Raw genomic sequence first — 21,833 nt, 5'->3', positions numbered from 1 at the left:
TTTATTATTTTGTTTTATTTTGTATAATAACTGGTAATTAAAGTCTAGAGATAATTTAAAGTGGCGCCAAGGCAAATGGAAGTGGAAATGGATGGCCTTATGAGCTAGCGACTGGTTTACGACTATTTACAAGGAGCTTGGAACCGGGCGTTGTGATGCAACCGTTTAGTTGATGCAATGACCTCCTACGCGCCGGGAAACTTGAATGACTGCGAGGTGGCGGCGGGCACTGCAACAGCGGATTTGGCTGCCTCCAGAGACTTGGCCTGGAAGTCGGCGCTGGCCACTGGCTGCAGCAATGTTGGCTTGCCGGCGGCATTGGTGTCATCTCGTTTCCACACCACCTTATCTTTGCCATCGGCCGACTTGGTGGCCGTGACACCTGTGTCCTTGCGATCCCAATCAAAACCGTGCCCATGATGATGATCGTGGTGATCGGGCGAGGGGAACCACTCCGAAATGACCACTGGCTTCCAGATCTTTTTCCATCCAGGCACCCAGATCTCCTTCCAGCCGGGCACCCAAATCTGCTTCCATGCCTCCTTCCATTCCTGCACAGAGTTGGAATATTTAGTTTAGGATTTCATTTTAAATTAGAGTGATAAACATACCAATTTATCGGTCCAGATTTCCTTCTTCGCCGGCTTCCAGTACTGCTTCCATGCCTCCTTCCACTCCAATTTCTTCTCAGGCACCCAGATTTGCTTCTTGGCCGGCTTCCAGATCTTCTTCCAGTGCGACTTCCAGACCACTTTCTAAAAATTCCGGATTTAAGTGATTAAAGGGCATTCTTATACTTCAAATGTATCTTATAACAAACCTTCTTCCACAGATCGTGACTGGTGTACTCCCAACCTTCGTGATCCTTGCCCAAGTACTTCTCACCGGGAATGCCAACCTAGAAATTAAAAGGATTCTTAGCGACATCCGCTTAGAGGAAATGTAGATTTTATTTTACCTTGACTAGTTCTGGTGTCCAAATCTGCTTGTAATCGGGAACTTGAATATCCTTCCAGGCTGGCACTAAAATCTCTTTCCAGTGAGGAACCTAAGATAAATCATATACTTAAGTACCCTTCCATTGAGAATTAACTATAGAACATACCCAAATTTGCTTCCAGGCGGGAACCTGTATTTCCTTCCAGCCGGGCACCTTCACCCAATGTGGCTTCCAGATCTGTGATAGATTTAAGATAAGGGTATTCATTTATAAAAAAATAAGTCTCATAGTACATTAGAAGATTCATTTTATTATAGACTAATCTCCTCACCTTCTTCCATGAAGGATTCCAGATTTGTTTCTTAGCCGGATTCCAAATTTTCTTCCATCCCTCCTTCCAGGTGACCTTCTTCTTCCAGTACCCGGGGTCGTGGTGCTCGTGATGGTGTTCGTGATGTTCGATTATGTGCTCGTGATGGTCGTGGATAAGGGCATCGCCCAGACCCAATCCCAGATCGATCCTCTGCTGGGCAACACTTTTGCTGTCCACCTGGGAAGCGGCAGGCTGCTGATCCACCACAGCCTTGGATTGACTGCCTCCGATGGCCAAACAGAGCACACCGAGCAGACCCAACTGAAATGAGCCAGGAAGTGTATGCTTGTAGTGTACACTTGAACATTTGATAGATACAAATCAAAAGACTGAGACAACGAACTTTGGCATGAAGAAAGCTTGTTTGAATTGAATTCGCAACGATCATGTTAATGAATTCCATATTCTCCAAAGAAAGGTGAGTGACTGAAAACAAGTTTTAAGTGGGTCACAGTCTGGCATTGTTTTTTCGGGCGACCGACAGAGAAATGTTGCATAACGCCAGTTGTTTATAATTTCATACAATGCCTGACCTGGGTCAAGAGGGCTAGATGATGACAAATCAGGCCGGGCCAAAGACTTTTCGGGTCCGGGCCCTCTTTATTTGGTCAATTTGTTTTATTATGTAAATAGGTTTTGGTATTATTCGGTTAAATATGGAACTGTTGGCCAAATGACGCAAGCCATCTCTGCATTTGGAGAATCCAACAAGGTCAGAGGAACGCCTTCGTGATTTCGCAAAATTAGCCCGATTTGTGGGTACAATTTCAAAAGCCCACAACCATAGCCCAATCCCAATCAATTTGCGCATAAATGTCAACGAGACCCGGCCCGATTATGAAATGGAAATTAGCGCCAGCAAAAATTATCTCATCGGATAGTGCTAATTGTAGCAGATCGATCGTGTCAGCTTCCTCACTTTTGGGTGGGCAGTGAAAGCTACGCAGACTGGTTTCGCCTGCAGTTGGATCATCGGTCGTGAGGGAAAAGAGTTTGCGACTCCGCACTGCACCCCACGGATACGTATATATGTATATACATATATATATCTATATATCTTATATATACCCCCTGGTCGCTAATGAAACGATCGCGATTTTAATTGTTGACAATGCGGCGCAAGTCGGAAGGGAATCGCCGGAAAGTCATGGGGCACCTGAAGACTAATGAAAAATGCATGGATCGTGCTGTTGACAAATGCAGACCGACAGGAAGAAAGTGTTTCTCTTACTTGGTTTAACATTCCTTTAGTTTTTTGAAAAGCTAATAGCGTCTTTTTATAAATGCATATAAAATACAAAAAAAAATATAGGAAATATATATGAAATTAATCCGTCCCCTATTTTGGTAATTTGAATGTTTAACTACCTATCTCTATTCATTCATTCAAAACATCTAACTATTATTACATCTTTTTCTTAATTGAAAATAAATAAACTACATGATTACTTCACAATTTACAAAGATATAACCAAATTGCAATTCACCTTGCACGCCCAAGGTTTCAAAATTGTCTTAGAAAAAAGCACTGAAGCGTACATCCCTTAAATTTCTTGCCACACCAACTCAGCCGCCTATGCAAATTATATGAAATAATTGCCACCTTTGGGTAAGTACACCATTAGTTCCACTTGTGCAGCCTGCAGCTAGCACCCGCAACCCCAATTCCATGTTAATTTCCAATTCGCGACACTTTTGCACATTTTTATTTTTGTTGGCTTCTTTAGTCTTTTCATTTGAGTAATTACCACAAAATGCCGATGGATCCTCATGGCTCCCGATTACAGCTGGTAAAACGCTTAAGTTAAGGCACTATCGGTATATGCACTATTTGCTGGTCTCTTATGAATATATATATTGATCACTTTGAGCCACTTGGGATGGGTTGTAACCACCACTTTGGCCACTTTCGTGGAATCGACTGTCGCGCTGAAGATTGGGCACCTACGGTTAAATACACAACGCGCAGGTGCAGCCGGCGAAATGAGAGTGGTTACCTCTCCAAATCTCTGACTCTCTGTCTTCAGTGAAAATGAGAGTTAAAAGCCAAGTCAGACCTTGAATTTTGATAACGGTTTCGTGTGTAAACAATGACGAAGCTTTTGCTCGCAAAGCTTAAGCCGGCTTACCACTTTTTCTCTCGATGAAAACCTCTCTGGTTTTTCGTTTCCCGTACAAGCCACTATCTTGGCCATTTTTTGAGACCTGGAGACGTGACTTGGTCTGCAGTCTGCTCCAAATGTTGTAATCGCCTCGAAAGCTTATGGCCATAAATGTTATAAATCTCAATAATGGAAAGAAAAATAAAAAAGTTCAAAATCAACGACTACATTTGGGCAATGCAAATTAATAGCACGCAATGTGAAATAAACGAAACAAACAAACCAAAGAAAAAATCAAGTCCGAGCCTATTGCGTTTGTCTTCGGGTTTTTGTGATTATTGTAGTTTTGTATTTTTGGGAATTCTTATTGTTCAATCGACCAGAAATCGAAGGTCGTCACGTCTGCGTTTTGATATTCCCAGTGGTGTCGCATTAATTAGATGGTTTTTAATGTAATTTATTGTCCATTGAGGCCCAACTCGGTTAAGGGCAATGCTCGTGGACGTGTCTATGGCTCAGATCCCCATAAAACTATTGCATTTTTGCATGTGCAATCCAGCAATGTGGCAACACTTTAAAGACAATAGCCAACATATTTCATTTCATTTTCCGATTCATTTCCTGCCACATTTTCAATGGGATCCGCAACGGCAAGACATGCGGAATACCGCACTGTAAATGGTTCGATTCATTTGGCCAAAAGCAAGTTAATTGCATGTTGATTTAATTTCAAATGAATGAGCAGCGGATAGCCCACCTGTTGGCCAGCATATGGAGTTCCAGGTGCGTGCCTGTACCTGGTCTGGTTCCGTTTCACTTAGTGGGAAGTAATCAGTTGCATAACGTCTCTGGATCTATAAATATAAATATTTACCATCGAATGTATGTATGCATGTGTGTGTATGTTGCCAGAGAACCAACCACTTGGCAGAACTTTCACCGCAGCCTTTCTCCCTTAATAGCTGGCCATCATTTTCCGCCATTGACAGCTAGTTCCACCCTCCGTACAAGGAAGTGGCAAACATGATTCACACACCAGCAGCCAAAATGAAATCATATTAATATTCATCAGTTTGAGATACACATAGAGCGGCCGCCAGTGTGTCCCCTTTCAGGAAGTGGAGTCACAAAACTGGACTGAAATGCGTAACAACTTGCCCATGGCCATGCGTTCGGCTTAGACCATGTCCTCCGCCTCCTCATCGCCACTGCGAACTCCATGCTCTGTGATCCAAACTGCAAACGCCAAACTCCAAACTGCAAACAGCAAACTACAAAACTCCAGACGGTGTTGAACCACTTTTACTTTCCCCCACTCCGTGTGGCGAGCAGCGTGATGTGGCGTTTTATTTATTTATTTATGCCTTTCATGATTATTCATCTTATCGTCGGCGGTAATCGGTCAATATATGCGCAGCTCTAGTATAAAGCTATAAGGGTGTGCTTGTCGTTGCACAGAAAGAAAACAAGTTGGTCCTCTAAGATTTTATTAGAGTTAATTTTCTACATTAATATTCAATATTTCCTAGGATAAAATTTATAACATTTTCTGTACGATTTCTTTAAATTTACTGGATATTGTTTAAGGTTTGAAGGGATTTTTTCTCTGTGTCCGCCATCTGTAATTGGTTCCGGCATGAAAATTGGAGCAACATTTGGCATGCATTTCCTATCTCTGACGGCGCTGCGTTGGCTGATTTGCATTGCCAAAACGATTGCCAAAGCGATCGCAGATTGTCGACCCGTTTGGAGATTGCAAGTGGGAGTGGGTGGTGGCCACATATGTAACTCTGTCAGCCCCCCAAGAAGTGGATGGGGCGTGTCTGCCGCCCACACTGTCACATCGGCCAGGCAATCACACTTGCCAATCGCACACATGCCAATGAACTGACACCTTTTTTTATTGTGCTCCCCTTACTTCCGATTGGGATCGGCTTCCTGCTTGTCAACCGAAAACTAAGCAAATGCCGCCAAGGAAGCTGGACGAGCTGCTCTGACAAAATGCGTGTGCATTGCCTAGAGTCGAGATGTTGAGATGTCGAGTTGTCATCGCTCTTGTTTCTGCCCATATTTGGCGAATTTGGTTCGCCAGTTTGGGTGCCTCAATTGAAAACGATTTTCCACTTCCTACAGTTTCCGCACAATCGCGATCGAGTAAAGTGCAAATCATGGATTACACAAGCCCATCCCATACTCCTTTTCCCTTGAAGGTCAGCTGCAATATGTTGACACCGTTTCGGCCAAAACAAAAGACTTAAGGCACGAACCTCTCATGCAACGCATTTCCATACGAAAGCGAGTGCATGACTTATGTCTTTATTATGGCGCAGTGCCATCGGCGGCGCTTGGATGTGTCATTTGCATACATAAGCAGTCGAATGGCTATTAATTTGATCGCCGTTTCAATTCATCGATCGCATAATGAGACGCACTGGCGCCTTGGGTCACTTGGACAGAAAAGACTTGCGGAAATGCAGGCGGCCAAACTGGTTCACTTCGAGTTCACTGACCCAGCGCAGTGAAAAAGTAAACATAAGCGTGCTTTGGATATCATTTCTCCAATATCATTTGCCAATAAAATGAAAAAGTATGTCAGAAATGTACCAAATATGATATAATATTATATAATATGATAAATGATATAGTACAAATTTTAATAAGATGGTTGGTGTAATGTTGAAGCCCACTGAAATATTTTCATATCTAAAACATTTATTAGTATAGAATTAGATTTCAATTAAACTACAAGAAACAAGTAGGTCAATGCTACAGTAATGGGAAAATGTGGTATGAATTATTAATATATACCGAATCATATGCAATGCTTTCCTAAATATGTTTCAATTGCGATTACATATATGTAAGTATGAGTCCATAAATGCCAGAAATAAACAAACGCCGTTTGATTGCGAGTATTGGGCAGATTAGCCGCTAAATATCTGGATCAACGGAGATGGCGAGTGCCATAAGCAGTAGATTTAGGTGATTTCCTTCACTCGGTCAGCTGCAGTCACGCTCGCCTATTGACTGGGACATGCAAACGACTGGCCAACGCCGATTGCATAATTGTACAACTTTCTGGCGTTGGCGGTGCCGTTACAGTCGGTGGAGCTCAAAATTTTGCACACCACATGTGCCAATCAGTTTCGTTTCCGTTCATCTGGCAAGCCATCCAGTTTTCCATCGGCGATATTTAAAAATCCACTTGCCAGGGGAAGGTTCATAGAGGAGTCTATCGCCGGAAAATCCGGTTAGGTTTTCCTTGTTACGTCACAGTGTTCCATCTACCACTTGCGTTTAATTGATAATAAATATGGTAACGAATGAAAAACTTGAACAATAAAAAGCTATTGAATTACTTATATCAACAACGTATCAACAACGCTGACCTTTACTTGTAATTCTTTATCCCAATTTTCAAATTGCGTGGCCATTTTCGTAACTGTTATCAAATTGAATGAAATATGTGGCTTTAACCACAAATTTGCTTACATTACTTTTGAAGGTGCTTATTTTATATTGACTGAAATTCCACTTTGCGTTGGAAACGATCCTATTTCCGCGGTTCCCCAAATTGGTAAAAAAAAATTCGGGTTACTTCAAGGCTCTTATAACTTACTTATATTATACATTAGACTTATATTTTATACACGACAGCCTTTACTAGCGCCATCTGTGACTGCATTGAGTCAACAGCTGGATGTCGCTGTACCAAAGCTCATTTATATGTCGTACAGGTGGCGCCACTTCAACGCAAATGTGTAATAAATTGAATATTTAAATATATCTCGCTAAATATTTAGAAAAATAAACATTTGCATGTGTATTTTGTGTCAATGACCGATTAGTTGCTTTTTTTTTATTTAGGTAATAAAGTGAAAATTATGATTCCTCGGTATTTATAATTCCTTCCTAAAGATATGTACAAAGCATTTAATGAATACATTCTTAAAAACAGTAATATTAAATAAAAACTAAATGGGGTTGTCGTATGCAGATATGGAATGAATTGGGTAAACTTAATGGAGAAGAGCCAAAGTGGAACCGCCCCACTGGGTATTGGTATTGGGTGTGTCCTGTCTAGTGTCGCCGCACTGGAGCGAAAAGTTCAACAGGCTGCCCCACTAAATCAACAAAAAACAAAACCGCAAACAGCCGATAAGCGCCGCAACATAAAGGGATGGCCACCACAACCGGGCACCACCACTACCACCAGGCACCACCCAAAGCAAGCCACATGCCCCGAGGACCAGCCATAATAACCCAGAGTGGACAGGAAACCAACTGACCCGCATAGAAGCAACTTGCCGACACACCAGCAAAGTAAACAAATGGATCTCACATTAAAATGAACGGCAGCGGTAATATTAGCGAAAATGTTGAAAATTTGTGTATGCCCGAGGACTCATGGGGGGTGGATGTGTGTGGTGCAGTTGGAAAAACCAGAGGGATCGGAGTGCCGGCCGGGCCGGGAAAACCAAAAAGAGGGGACACTTAACAGGCTTCGTTTGTTGCTATTTGGCCAGGCCAAACAACAGGAGTTGGGGGGTCCACCAAAGGGGGTCCTTCAAAGGTTGGAGGTTGTTCTGCAGCCCAAAATGGATATGCGTTGACAACTGGCAGTCGACGTTGTTTCTGTGTTACTACCATACACACACAAATATACATTCATACGTATATCCTTGCTGCAAAGTCCTGGCCAATATGCACGCTGAACATGCAAAGCGAGGCGAAAGCGACCCACGATTAGGGGCGGCTTCTATTCAGCCCACTATAACTGAAAAACTCTGTTTGAAATTAGGTACCCAGTAAGTTTTTGTTCCTTTGGGGAGGAGGGTTAGGGATAAAACTATGTCAACATTTTGGGCTCGGGCTCGGTCCTTTTTTGGGGGAGGAGTAAAAGTGGTAACTAGTCGGATCGTTTAAATAAAAATCGGTTGGCATGCAATTTGACTGAGTATCGTAGTCATGACATGGACAAATCTACTTTCATAGCTTTATCAATCGAAATGGTAGATGGAATCAGCTTGTTAATCCATTTATAGTAAAAAAAACTGCTCCCATTTTTAGAATGGCGATTATTAGATACAAATTAAGAACTTTCTTAGAAATATTAATTTTAATGGATTTTAGGGTTTGATTGACAATATAATTAAATAAAACAATAAAGTATGAGAGGTGAAACTTTAATTGCCAATGCTTATCTATTAAATAAAACTACAAATTTGAATAAGAAATGTATTTTTTAAGGCCAAATGGCTAACACAAATCGAAATAAGATGCCGTTGCGGTGCGAGGGAATTTTTTGACATCTGTTTGCCAGTTAAATTGAGTGGCTGGGTGCTTTGGCAACTTCATTTGGCGGTTCGAGCCCGGTTCGGAGTGTTGATTTTGCCCTGCTTTGTTTCACTTACTCGTGCCGCATTTGGGTCTAGGGTAGTTAAAGTTTATCTACACTCATTTGCTGTGTTTGTGTTTTTTCTACCCATAAACCCACTTTACGGTCTGGAAAAAAATTGAAATACTGCTTGCTGCCTTTTGTTTGTCGCCTTCGAATTTTATTCGATTTCAGTTCATTCAGCTATTTATTGATTCAGTCAGTTGCTAAAATCTTTTAATAGGTTTTCTCACTCACATCGGTCATTAGGAAATGGGCAAAGCTGTGGAATATAACATATTTAAGGAAACTCACGCACACTTGAACCATAAACGCTGGCCCACAGTATTCACATAAATCAGTTGACATTTTTAATGACAAATTTTTGTTGCTGCTTTGGTTTGCCAACAACTTTCCTCAAGGGGAATTGGATAACGGAATGTGAAGGTTGCAAAAAGAAAAAACGTATTAAAAAAAAAATACTTTGAGTTTCCACCAAGGCATATTAACTTAATTGCAGCTGAATCATCGCAGAAGTCTTTGTCTTAACTTCAATGCCGTTGGATAACCAAGTAGTTCTGGTACTAAATCTTAACCCTGCCATGCCTGATTACACGTTCAGCTGTTCGCCGTGTAATTGATGGATCCCAGCGAGGGCGGATCCAGGAGTATGGACGCCATTCAAATACCGCCCACACACCGCATGCACAAATCCGTATTTTTCTTTCTTTTTTTTTTTGTCGTTTTTATCTCGTTGTCTATTTTTGAAACAACAAACAAATTATGAGAATGAGAGTGAAAATGGGCGACAGAGATTCAGAGATTCAGAGATTCAGGCAACATGCATGCGTTGCCCATAGACAGGGCCATATATCGTACTATCTATAGATTGCCTAAGTATTTTGTGATTTTTCTTAATCATCATAAATTTGTGTTGCCTTTACCGTCAAACAGCAGCAGCAGCAACAGCAAAAGAAAAGAAAAGGCAGCAACACGAATAGAGCGAAAGACATTTGGCAGTTGGACAAGAACTTTCCCGGCGACGGAAACATCAATAAATTAGAAATGTTTAGCTCAACTTTCGTTGGTGAGGGGGTGGTTCAGTCGGTTCGGGGGCGATTTTGGTGGGGCTTCGGTGGGTGGTGGTGGTGACTGTGGGGCTGTGGGGGCCACAACTTATTGTCTGCGCCTTGTTGAATTCTGTGTGTGTCAAAGGAATTCGTAGATGTCTCACTGGGTTGCCTTTGGTCATAAGTCGGCGCATTTAATGGTCGCCTTTGGTTGGGCTTCCAATGATGTGATTTCTGTATATTTCGGGGATGCTTCTGGTCCAGAGGGTGGAATGCAAGGTATCCTGCGCAAACGCAATCGAAAAATCAAAGGGATGCTGAATTCGCAAAATGGTGTCCTCGTGTTAGCCATCTTTAACGGGGAAGGTTTTAAAATATTTCACTTTTATGTATTTACACCTTTGACTTTGCATAATATTTACATAATTGATGGGAAGGTCTTGCACACACGAGTTAAATAAATACACGCTGCTTTCATGCACATGTGGGTCAACTTCGCGCCTGTAATTTCATATTCATATTCAGCTGAACTCTGGTGGGCGACAACGTCACCGTCACCGTCGCTGCCACCAGCTAGCCAGCCCCAAACCACCGGAACCACCGAAACCACCCACTGACCCACCATCCGCCACCCGCTGCCAATTAACGTAATTAAATGATGCGTTGGGAGTCAACAGTTGGAGTACTCGGCATTACAAACACATACACGCCCAGGTCCTTGCTGTCATGGCGGGTATCTTATCCTTCTGCTTAATTAATTTGGGACATGGAATAAAAAAAAACGAAATGCTATAGTTGGGAGTTGCAGTCGCAGGCGTTTAATGCTTCAATGGGGAGTTGGAACCGAAATTGAAGAGAGACTACAAAGCAGTCCATCGATAATTGAAACGCAGCGAAGCCAAACAAAACGAAGCGGAAAACCCACAAAAATGTGTACATTAAGTGGTGAAAAACCAAACGTCATCCTACACAGGACATGCCCTGTCAGCATAAGTTAGAAATCCTGCAAGTTGAACAAGAAATCACCCAACACTTTCTTCGTAATTTCCCCAAGGACCACACGTAAGGGGAATAAGAGCCATAGGAGCTGACCCAAATTTTTGGCCACATTCGGCACGCCCGCACGAAAGGTCAACGCAAATTATGCTAATCATGGCCCACTCGGCATCATCTCTCTTACTTAGCCACCGTTAATGACCGGCATTTGGCTCTCTGCTCTCTTTATGGAGCAGTAACACTGGCCTCTGCCTTTAATTAAACTAATTACAACAATTTAACAGTCAGAATGTCGGGAAATGTAATCTAAACTTGGCTGGGGCGGTCCTCATATTTCATTTAGCCATGATTCATGGAAGGATTTCGTTTTGTTAGGGTCTGAAGTCCCTAAAAGATATGCCACCCTTAAAACTATTAGTTGGTATAGTTCATACCTTCTTGTAAGGTATTTCTTTAACCTTTTCCTAATTGCCAGTCTTGACTCTTTAAAAACTTTACTTACCTCTACAACTTCTTGTATATAAATAACTTCATGCTATTAAACCAATTATCGTTGGCATGTGTCACAGAAATGATTTATTTGAATAGCGCGCGCTTTTACTTATCATGAATCGTAGTAACTTCGAATACTGTATTCCATTCAATTACGTATCCTCGCCATTTCAAATTGATTTGCATAAATTCATATTGGCAGCCAAAATCATTGCCTACTTTCAGGCCAACCACATCAGCCTGTTTCCACAGGGACAGGGTCAACAACTCCTGCCAATGCCTTCGGAAATTTACCGGAAAGGGAAGTAAATGCCAAAATATGCAAAACAAAATGTGCGACAAACGAAATAAATTCAAATGCGTTTTCGACGGCCCCCAAATGTATGCCAGGCCCAAAAATTAATTACAGGCAATAAGGTAATTTCAGCCAGTAGCTGTGCTTTTTGTGGCCCTAAAGGATACGATGGCCAAGGAGTAGAGCCAGTGTTGCCGAAAACAACTGTTAAATAGAGGAAACGACAGTGGCGACGCAGCGCCAAAGGAAATATAAATGCGACATACTTTCGGTGAGCGAGGGTAAAACAATTGCGTGTAACTGGGCGATTAACATGATATGCGGAAATTTTCCCGTATTGCAAATGCAAATAAATGTTGGCAAACTGCTGGGCTCCTTCACACAATGCGCAGGCGTCGAAACCGCCCCACGAATTCTATGGTAGTGTAGAAACATACCATCGCAGACTGTCCGAAGTACTCGTCATCGTATTTGCGCCAGGACTCTGAGCGAATAAAACTATATTGCATGCGGAACTTGAACGAGTCCTTGGGAAAAGAGTCCTGATGGGGAAAGACTTCGTGCCCGGACAGTTGGCGACATGTCAGTCAGTCGCCGCAGATCCTCCTGGCAGAAATGAACCCAGAAGGGCAGTGTTTACTACTCGAAATTGCCAACTGAACTTGAAAACGAATAAATCGCTCAGGAAATCACATAAGTATTTTGGCTCTAAACGGTAGCCATACTGACAAATTCATAGCAAATTGCTGCCAAATTATGTCATCCCAAGAAGCCGAGAGCAGCCACATTTTTCACGAGATTTTTCTAGCAAACAGTGTGCAAATCCCTCCGGTGACAATCAAAATCGCTAGCAAATAAACTAAAATCAAGCTAAAATAACACAAAAAACATTTAAATACAACAAAATAACAGCAACTAATCTTGTCTAATAAATACTCAACCAAAATAATTTCAACCAATAATAACTACAAGCAGAACAGCGAGACAAAGATGAAAAGTTCTTAGACAAGAATCGTTTTTGGCCGTTTCCTCATTTTGAGGCCGCAAAGAATTCCAGAGGTGAGTAAAGTTTATAATATAAATAAATTTGACATTTTCGTGTTTCACTTTTAATTTCCCTCAACTATTAAAGCCATCGTGTGGGTGTTGTGCGTGAGTGGTGATTTTCATGCATTCTTTTACTATAAATACTTCTAATTTTTTCGGATATGATGGTGAGACGCAAGGCTTATAACATTTTTAAAATATTTGTGTTTTTGACCAATAGTAAAGATGTATAAATCAATACACGAAGACCCAATTAGCAATATTTTCATCTACTGAGTTTTTATATAAAAAGTCTCATAAAAATACCTTATAAATACCATAAAATTCTTAAGATAATAGTTTCCATTAATTAAGCTCCATAAACAGGGGTATAAAATATACTGGACCCCAGTATATACCCCACACCTTAAAATGTTGTTTCCATTTCATAAACACTAAAAACATTTATAGTCAAGTCCCAAAGTTTTATGTCTGCGCGTATTTATAGAGCGCCACTAAAACGACACAAAAACGAACTTTTTGTGGTTGGTAAAACATGCCATCAGGTGAGGAAAATGGGGTATTCGATAGCTTTCATCAAAGAATTGTGCTATTTTATGAATCCCATAAAATAAATTACTCTGGGGAAAATTATACGAGTATCGTGCGCATCTCTATCGTATTCAATTCATATCCTATATCTATCAGTGGTCCATGACTAAAGCCACATCATATCTGTAAGCCATAATCTCATTAGACTTATCTTAGCTGGTATCTAGGTATCTGCTCTTCGAACGTCGAACAGCTGTTAGGAAAGCGAATCGAACTAAAATGCCAACCGGTTTAGTTTTAGACATGGACACCAATCGGTTTCAGGTGTTTGTGTCAAGAATGCATGGACACACAGAAATATTTTTACATAAAAGGCAAATCAAGAGCTATAATCGAATAAAATAAAACAGAAATCAAAAATACACAACGAAATGGAAAAAGAAATACTAATGTCAATAAATTAAGTCAACAAAAGTGACCAACGAAAGCGGACCGCTATAAAAGACAACTAATAGAAGGGGAAATCGATTCGGCGGGGAACCAAAAACCGAGCTGATCTCAAAATCAGAACGGGTTTTGTTTCTGTTTCTGTTTCTATTTCCTTCGGCCAACAAAGAAAATTAAACCTCAATTTGGATTCAAACGGTTCGAATTCAGATTTTGTGCTCAATGTATCTGGTATCTGTATCTCGTGGCTTTTCGGTGTTTCTTTCATTTACATTTTGTGATCTGTGGCACCTTTTCGCCACCCCCCCCTTCTCCCCCCACAGATCACCTGTATCAAAAGCTGTTTCTTTAATTTATTCTAATTGCCTCGACGCTGCTTAGATACGAATTCAGATACTTACCCAGAAGCAGCTGCAACGGTAGCTCGTGGATCGTTCTGAAGTCGGGGGCTAATGGGTAAAAGTCTACACCCCGATCGGTCATTTGTCATATGGGGAATGCAAGTGCTTTGATTGCCACCTGTTGGCTTACAAAGGTTCACTAGATTATTGCTTTAACCGGAAATTTGTAGTACTTATGCAAAAATCTTAAATGATTTTTATGGCTTTATCTTGAGAACGACGCCAAACGCACATATAAAAAGCTAATAAACACAAGATTATAAGCTACTTTCCATATTTAATTGTAAATATTTATGAAAATTGTAAGCGGTTGAAAGCGATATATGGAAAATACAATAAAAGACGAGAGAATGCTGTAGTTCAGTTTGTCGACTACCAGATACTTCTAGATCGAGTATCTATATGCTTTATAGTTTCGGAAACACGCCCTTCTACCTCTAATCAAAAAAATCATTTTTAACCATTCCAACCAGACATGATTTTCAATATAATGGGAGTTCTTAAAGGATTTAATATTCGTTGCTTTTTTTTTTGCTACCATGATATATTTACCAGAAATAGAAATAATTATATTTTTATAAGACTTCCACTTCTCCAGTACCTTCTCACGTAAATAGGGCACATGCCTCTGTAACTATCCAGAGCCCAATTAAAATAGCTTACGCCCAGGTATGGCACATCTTTTAATTGGTGTCGAGTACAATTTATGGACATATTTTTGGTAATTTGTAGTAAGTTATTTATTAGTTATTTATGGATATAGCGTGCAGCACAGCACGTGCTGAGGCTGAATTGAAAGCCAGAGGTATTTTATGAGTTTTATGTATGTACATACAACTGACCGTGCCTCTTTGTTGGGCTTTGTTAAAGAGCTAAAACTTATGTGTCTATGCTGAGTAAATTATTATGACTTTCACGCCCCGGGCTCCAAAAGGGGAGAGATGAGAGGGACTCGAAAATATTTTACAACGTCACACGTAAATGATTAATAACTTGCACGGTCATAATTCTTTTGCCCCATGGACACGGAAAAAGGCAAATACTCATACTCGGATAGCCAGTTACTAGCCAACAATTAAGAGTTTTCATTACTTTTATTCCGCTGTTTATTGTTGTTATTATTGGTGGCGAATGCAGCCAAGAAGCCAATGAACCGCTCGACTGGTTGACAGCTGCAGTTATTGTTAGCAGTGGAGAAGATTCCGTGATGGAAATTATACGAAATTGTCACGAAATGTTGGCAAGGAACATGGCACTCAGGTGTGAAAATACTTTACAAGATCGTAATTAAATATTATCTATCTATTTATAAATATTTAATAGTAATTGCTACAATTTAGCAATTAAGCACTGTGACAGAGGTCTAGTTTGAAATCACGAGACCACCTCTAGAATTTTGAGCTTGTATCTATAACTGTCAATTGTTGTTATTACTGACAGACTGTTCTGCCATCTATGAGTACGAGTATCTGTATCCGAGTGCGGAGTATCTGGTGAGCATGTTGTGAAAGTGAAAACCTACAAGTGCCCAAGCTCGAGGGGCCTCGAGAAGCAAAGTTAATACGAGTTGGAGCCACATAATTGAGTTAGCCAAATGCCACATATTTTCGAAAGTTGACTCGACCGGCGGCGCTATAATGACGATCCCATTAAAGCATTAACTATTCATTTCATATTCCAATTGGATCATATGACAATTTGTGACAATCGGCTTAATCAATTCAGACAATTAGCACAGCGCACACAACACAATTACTGCGGAACTTTCTTCTCGGCCAGATACATTCGGCCTGTCATGTTCCCAATCGTTTTGACCGGACCAAATCCAATTCGAAACGCAGCTCAATGCAATTCAATTCAATTCGATTCAATTCAATTTCGTTCATTCGTTTGTTCGCTTTATTTACCATCAAGGTTTAGCTGACGCTTTGCATACGCAATTCCTTGCCTAAAATGCAATTTGGTGACCGTGTTTTATGGCCCTGCAATTGCATTGAATTGAATCTTGATTATGGTTCGCCAGAATAGCTCCACTAAAATAAAAAAATTACAAAGGGCCCACAAAAACTTTGGACAACCTGGCTTAGAATCGATTACACATTCAGCTCATTTACCATAAATCCAGAGGGGTGGGTGCCCATGCCCCTCATCGCTTGTTTATGTAAAGCGCGTAGATTTGTATTCACAAACTGACCAAGTGGGCCTGCATACGCAATTTATAACGCACACTCACGCGGTGTGGAATTGAAATTTGTCTCAGTCCAGGTCGGTTCCCCGGGTTTCAGGTCCCCAAAGACCCCCGTTCCCCTTACCCCTTCCCTCTTTCACCGTCCACCACCCGGCGCTTCTTGCTTTTCAATCGACTAAAAGCTATGAAGCCAAAACACCGCAATGAATCAATGAGCAGTCGAGTTGGGGTCTAAAATTCCTATGAATCCCCTGTATGTAACCCAAAGTATCTGACTCCCAATTGTGGGTAATATTGTTGGGTTTGACCTGTAAAGATATTTCATATTTTCTTTCTTCTGTCGTGGAACATTGAACATATTTATGAATTTAATATGAATTAATTAAAAGCATTGTGTTTTTGGAATGATAATCATTTAAGGATATACATTTTTGAAAAGATTCTTTGCACTGTAATCCATTTTCTTGCGTTGAACTTTTAAAGATATATCTTTTCCGAAGTCCAAGAGCACCAGAACCTTCCAGCAATACCAACATGCTCAACCCAATGAATGCGTAGGGCACTTTCCCATTTCGTATGCAGAGTTTTGAAATGTATTTTAAAATACTGGGCCGCCAAATAATTGATATGCCAACCGAAAGGAGACGAGAAACGAGGAGAGAAACGGCGAATAGTTCACTGTTCATTGAAATGTTAAATGGTTTCGCGTTGAGCAGTGCATTAAAGCACTTGGTCGTTGCATTGAATTAGTGAAACATTGGGTGCAAAGGTTTTTCTCGAAGCTTTCTGAATCTGAACTCCGCCCGAAATCGAAAATGTGGCGTTGAGTTTCCGCTTTTTAGGCGGCCAAAAGATAAAACCCATTCCCCCAATCCGATTTCGCCAGAATGTTATTCATACATTTTTGTTAGTTTGCCAACAGAAGAAGCCGAAAAGTCGTTGGAAACGAGTCACATTTCAAAATTGACACTTCAAACGCAACGTTGCCAAGTTTTCTTTCTTTTTTTTTGGTGTTTTTTTTTTTTTTTCGGTCTAGGGTATGTCAGCTATGCCAACTGCATAGATATTTAAATTTTTTCCCATTTCGTTTTATTTTTGTTTCAGTTTAGGTGTCGCTGTCGGTTTGGTTCGGTTCGGAATGGTATGGTTTTGCTTTTGGTTTCGGTTCTGGGGAGGACAGCATCGAAAAAGACCCAAAACAATTAACGAGCAGATAAGCGGCCAAAGAGCCATTTGCCATTGTCCCATCGAACTACTTAAATGCTATAGTTTCTTGAGGAATAATCATAGACAACACAGGGAACCTGGGTAGGGGGATAGCCGCCAGTTCAATGACCAACTCTTGGGTCGCTTTCAGCTTTCATCAATGGTTGCGCTACATTGGCCACAAGGCAGCGACAGCGACGCGACGCTCTGATAGATACAGATACTCGTATGTACATACATGCCCGTCAGCCTCAGTTTCAGATACATCAGCCTTTAGCCGCTACAGCTACAGAAACAGATACAGATACAGATACATATAGAGCTGCTGCCGTTTTTCTATGGCTGCAGGAGAAAAAAATGTCACACGCAGTCGCCACATTTAGTTCAATTGCATTACAAAAGATACAGATGCACAGATTGAGAGATACATTTATAAAAAGACCCATACACTCCGCACTCCGCACTCCACACTCTGCACACAAATCAAACTGAGCACAGCATTGCTATTCAACGGCAACAGCTATTTCAACTGTTGACATTCTATTGAAAAGTATTTCGGAAATTGTAACGCCGAAATGTATCTGCTCTCGCCCATCAGCATCAGCATCCGCAACTCGGATCTGGCGTTTAGCATCTCGCATATTTGCAAAAGTTAAAGAAGTAGAAAAGGCAGCAAAAGTAGCGACAGCGTCATCGACAACAAACACTCACAATGGCGACGGAGAAAATACCTTTCGAATTGAATCACTCACGCGGTCTGACTTGTACGTGTATCTTGTCACCGGCCAGATACTTTGAGATACTTTTGCCCCCGTCCACCTTGACGACTTCTTGGCAATATTATTGGACAGCCCAGCGTCTTTCGTGACTCACGTTTAACGCCCAGAATAACCGCTGCGATCTTTAGCTTTCAGTTCCCTATTTACACCAAGGATAACTGAAATGATCATCAAAGCGACTTGGGCATTCTGAGATATGGTTTTATATACATAAATTTAAAGCAACTTTTCCTATAGAATCTGTAAGATTTTTCAGTAAGTTTAGTAAGTATTTGAATGGAATAGCCCGATTTATAACTACAATCTTTAGTAATTGCCAAGAATCAGTGTTAAATATGTTTAGTGCAAAAAGCTAGCTTGATTTACGACCTTTATACACATATATATCAATATAATCTGTGCTCCACTTACAAAAAACCAAAGCCAGCCCCATAAATATGCGACCTTTGGCGACCTTTGCCAGGCAACTGCCGCAGTAAAAACCCCAACGAAATGCAAAACACTAAATGAAAAACACCAAACACAACTGCCATTAAGTGTGGAGTGTAGAGGAGCAGGAGTGTGGAGGTACTGGAAGTGGTATTGGGGCCCAAGCCTATCAATAAATTTCTTAGAGGGAATGGGTGTTGGTGCATATGTTACATATGCAACATTTAATTTGAATTTCTCTCAACGTCGTCCGCAGCGGAAGTTGTGGCAAAAGTTCAGCCGAATGCATATGAGGCAACGGAAGAGTGAAATATGTATAGTATGTACATACAACCACTGCCAACGCCAAGCGAATGAAATGTTGTGCTTATGAAATGTTTGCGGATTGCCAACTGCAGCATGAATTGGCACAATTCACAGCTAATCCAATCAGCTGGGGCCTCGCAGAGCAATGTCCTGTCTCCAGGCCAGTCTCTCTCTCTCTTCCGGCTCTCTAGGCCGGGCCAAACACCTGCAAGCCGTTTGAGGCCGGCTCCAATCCTCCCCAGCCTCCCCCTCGATTGGATCCCGTCCTATGCAGTGGTGGCCGGTTCGCAGTGGCCGTTTCATTGGATTGCAAGCCCGTCAGCCGTTTATTAATTTCTACATGTGCGCAAGTACAGGGGAAAATCTACTAATTTCATGTTAAACTTTGAATTTTTAATAATAACAAAAATGAGTAAAAATAGAAATTATTTTTAAGTATTAAATTGCTTATGTAGGAGCAATCAGCTAAATGATTCTTATACTTTAATCACACCGCATCCGAAAGGATATTTTTACTCCCGCAACTACCATAATCCCAAAAATTCCAACTTTTGACATACCAATTTGCGGTCGAAGTACCACTGTACCCTGACTTCATTCGCTGGTATTTGTGCAACAAGTTGCTGTTGCAGTGTGTGTGTTTTTGTTTTTTGTTTTTTTCCTTTTCCTTTAATATGCAGATTGTGTCGCGCTGACTTTAATACTTTGCAACGTCGTCGATCATTTCGCTGGTATGTGAGTGTGAGTGCGAGATGGGGAAAAGGAGGCACAGGCATGTTGAACAAGCGATGTCGCCCGTCTTGTAAAACCTGCAACACATGCAACATGTAACTTGCAACTTGCATCAGCAACAGCAACAGCAGCAAGGCATCCATCCAGTGTGGAAACGGGGGAGGAGAGCCAACGGGGAGAACGAGGGAACGGGGTTTCCTTCCACACCGAAGCGCGCACAAATTTCCGCGGCCACAATTTTAATTAAAAATCAAAATTATTTGCAACGGCCAACAACGAACAGCTAATGCGCTTATACTTGCATGCCCATAAAATATATACATTTAATTTTATTTTTAACGAAATTAACAAGACAACATAGTATTTTAAAAATCTACCATTTTAGCTGTTAAAGTTTTCCTTTAAATATGCATTTTTAGTGCATATTTGCAATTCGCTGTTATCCCCAACCAATGTCCCCTGGATTGCATGCATTTCGCAAAACATAAATAAAACTTTGTAATAGACCTAGTGCCTAGCAACAAACAAAAATAAATTAATAGAAAAGCATCAACTTTTTGTAGTTGCCGCCTAGAGATGACATTTCAACGGGTATGCAATAAAGGGAACAGCAATTCCAAGAGAAATCCTTATAATCTATGCTCTGCATTCTCGGTTAAATATTAAATATTATAAGTGATCTTGAAAAAGAAGGCCCAGATCTTTCCCATCCCAACCGCCATCGATTCAATTGGCCAAGTTCCCAGCACTGGGCATCCCGTTGCTTATTAATTTGCTTGGCTTTTGGAGTGTTTTTATACCCGTTACTCGTAGAGTAAAAGGGTATACTAGATTCGTTGAAAAGTATGTAACAGGCAGAAGGAAGCGTTTCCGACCATATAAAGTATATATATTTTTGATCAGGATCAATAGCCGAGTCGATCTGGCCATGTCCGTCTGTCCGTCCGTCTGTCCGTCTGTCCGTCTGTCCGTCTGTCCGTCTGTCCGTCCGTATGAACGTCGAGATCTCAGGAACTACAAAAGCTAGAAAGTTGAGATTAAGCATACAGACTCCAGAGACATAGAAGCAGCGCAAGTTTGTCGATTCATGTTGCCACGCCCACTCTAACGCTCACAAACCGCCCAAAACTGCCACGCCCACACTTTTGAAAAATGTTTTGAAATTTTTTCATTTTTGTATTAGTCTTGTAAATTTCTATCGATTTGCCAAAAAACTTTTTGCCACGCCCACTCTAACGCCCTCAAACCGCCCAAAGCTGCTACGCCCACACTTTTGAAAAATGTTTTGATATTTTTTCATTTTTATATTGGTCTTGTAAATTTCTACTGATTTGTCAAAAAACTTTCTGCCACGCCCACTATAACGCCTACAAACCGCCAAAAATTGTGTTTAAGACTCTCCTTCTCCCTTCCACTAGCTGAGTAACGGGTATCAGATAGTCGGGGAACTCGACTATAGCGTTCTCTCTTGTTTTTTTTGTGCTGTGGCGAGTTTGAGTTACGCTTCACAGGATTTTACAGATTGCCAACATTAATTTTCATACATTGCCGGGCACGTAAGTGTTGGGGGTCTATCCAGGCCACCGAAACAACCAGCCCCCTTGCCTCCAATAAATATATGCCCCACCGTGTCTTTTGCAGACTTGCAATTCTTTTTTTCTCCGCTCATCTGAGGCATTTGGAAATTATGTACGGGGCGTGGTCGAAAAAAGAGGAACATGTGCAGTTATGCGAGTGCAGTCATATATCTGTATGTACATATGTATATACTTTCAACCCGATACTTCTTATCATCGTTTGGCGGTGGGTTCAAATGTGGGGGCCACAGTCCCCGAAAGGCGGCGACCCCAAACGAATATAATGTCCACCGCTCTTTACATAATTGAAGCGCTAACAAGAAAACCAAAGAAGCAATCCAACACAAAAAAAGGAAAACATTAAAACTAAAGCAGAAAAAATCCGAAACAGAAAACCAAAGAACCCAAATGAGAAAATCGTTTAAAAATGCAAATGGCCCGCACATCGTTGGCAGCGATGTATTCAAATCAGTCCATCGGTCGGTTTGGTCGCCTTGGTTTTGTGGTTGTCGTCGTTTCCTGGCGCTGCATTTGTCAAACGCCGC

The 21,833-nt window shown here is 41.1% G+C and overlaps 1 protein-coding gene across 1 annotated transcript; it reads right to left on the bottom strand.

The window, feature by feature from the left end:
• Positions 1–34: 34 nt before the first annotated feature.
• On the bottom strand, positions 35–16,235 carry LOC120446477. Its single transcript, XM_039627479.1, has 7 exons — positions 16,186–16,235; positions 1,272–1,574; positions 1,106–1,177; positions 959–1,048; positions 821–898; positions 612–755; positions 35–551 (listed from the first exon to the last, which is right to left on the bottom strand). Exons 1-7 carry the CDS (start codon positions 16,219–16,221, stop codon positions 186–188), a joined length of 1,089 nt encoding a protein of 362 aa, XP_039483413.1. The 5' UTR covers positions 16,222–16,235; the 3' UTR covers positions 35–185.
• Positions 16,236–21,833: the final 5,598 nt, after the last annotated feature.

Source organism: Drosophila santomea, chromosome 2R, assembly GCF_016746245.2.
Source record: "Drosophila santomea strain STO CAGO 1482 chromosome 2R, Prin_Dsan_1.1, whole genome shotgun sequence".
NCBI classification, from domain to species: domain Eukaryota; kingdom Metazoa; phylum Arthropoda; class Insecta; order Diptera; family Drosophilidae; genus Drosophila; species Drosophila santomea.
This window is presented reverse-complemented; position numbering and strand designations above follow the sequence as displayed.

Excerpts from the sequence above, each read along its gene's own strand:
- LOC120446477 (XM_039627479.1), bottom strand. The coding sequence starts at position 16,221 with ATGAGGGGCATGGGCACCCACCCCTCTGGATTTATG. Across the intron at positions 1,575-16,185 it reads CCCACCCCTCTGGATTTATG|TTGGGTCTGCTCGGTGTGCT; the intron begins GTAAATGAGCTG and ends GGCTCATTTCAG. Across the intron at positions 1,049-1,105 it reads CCGCCTGGAAGCAAATTTGG|GTTCCTCACTGGAAAGAGAT; the intron begins GTATGTTCTATA and ends GATTTATCTTAG.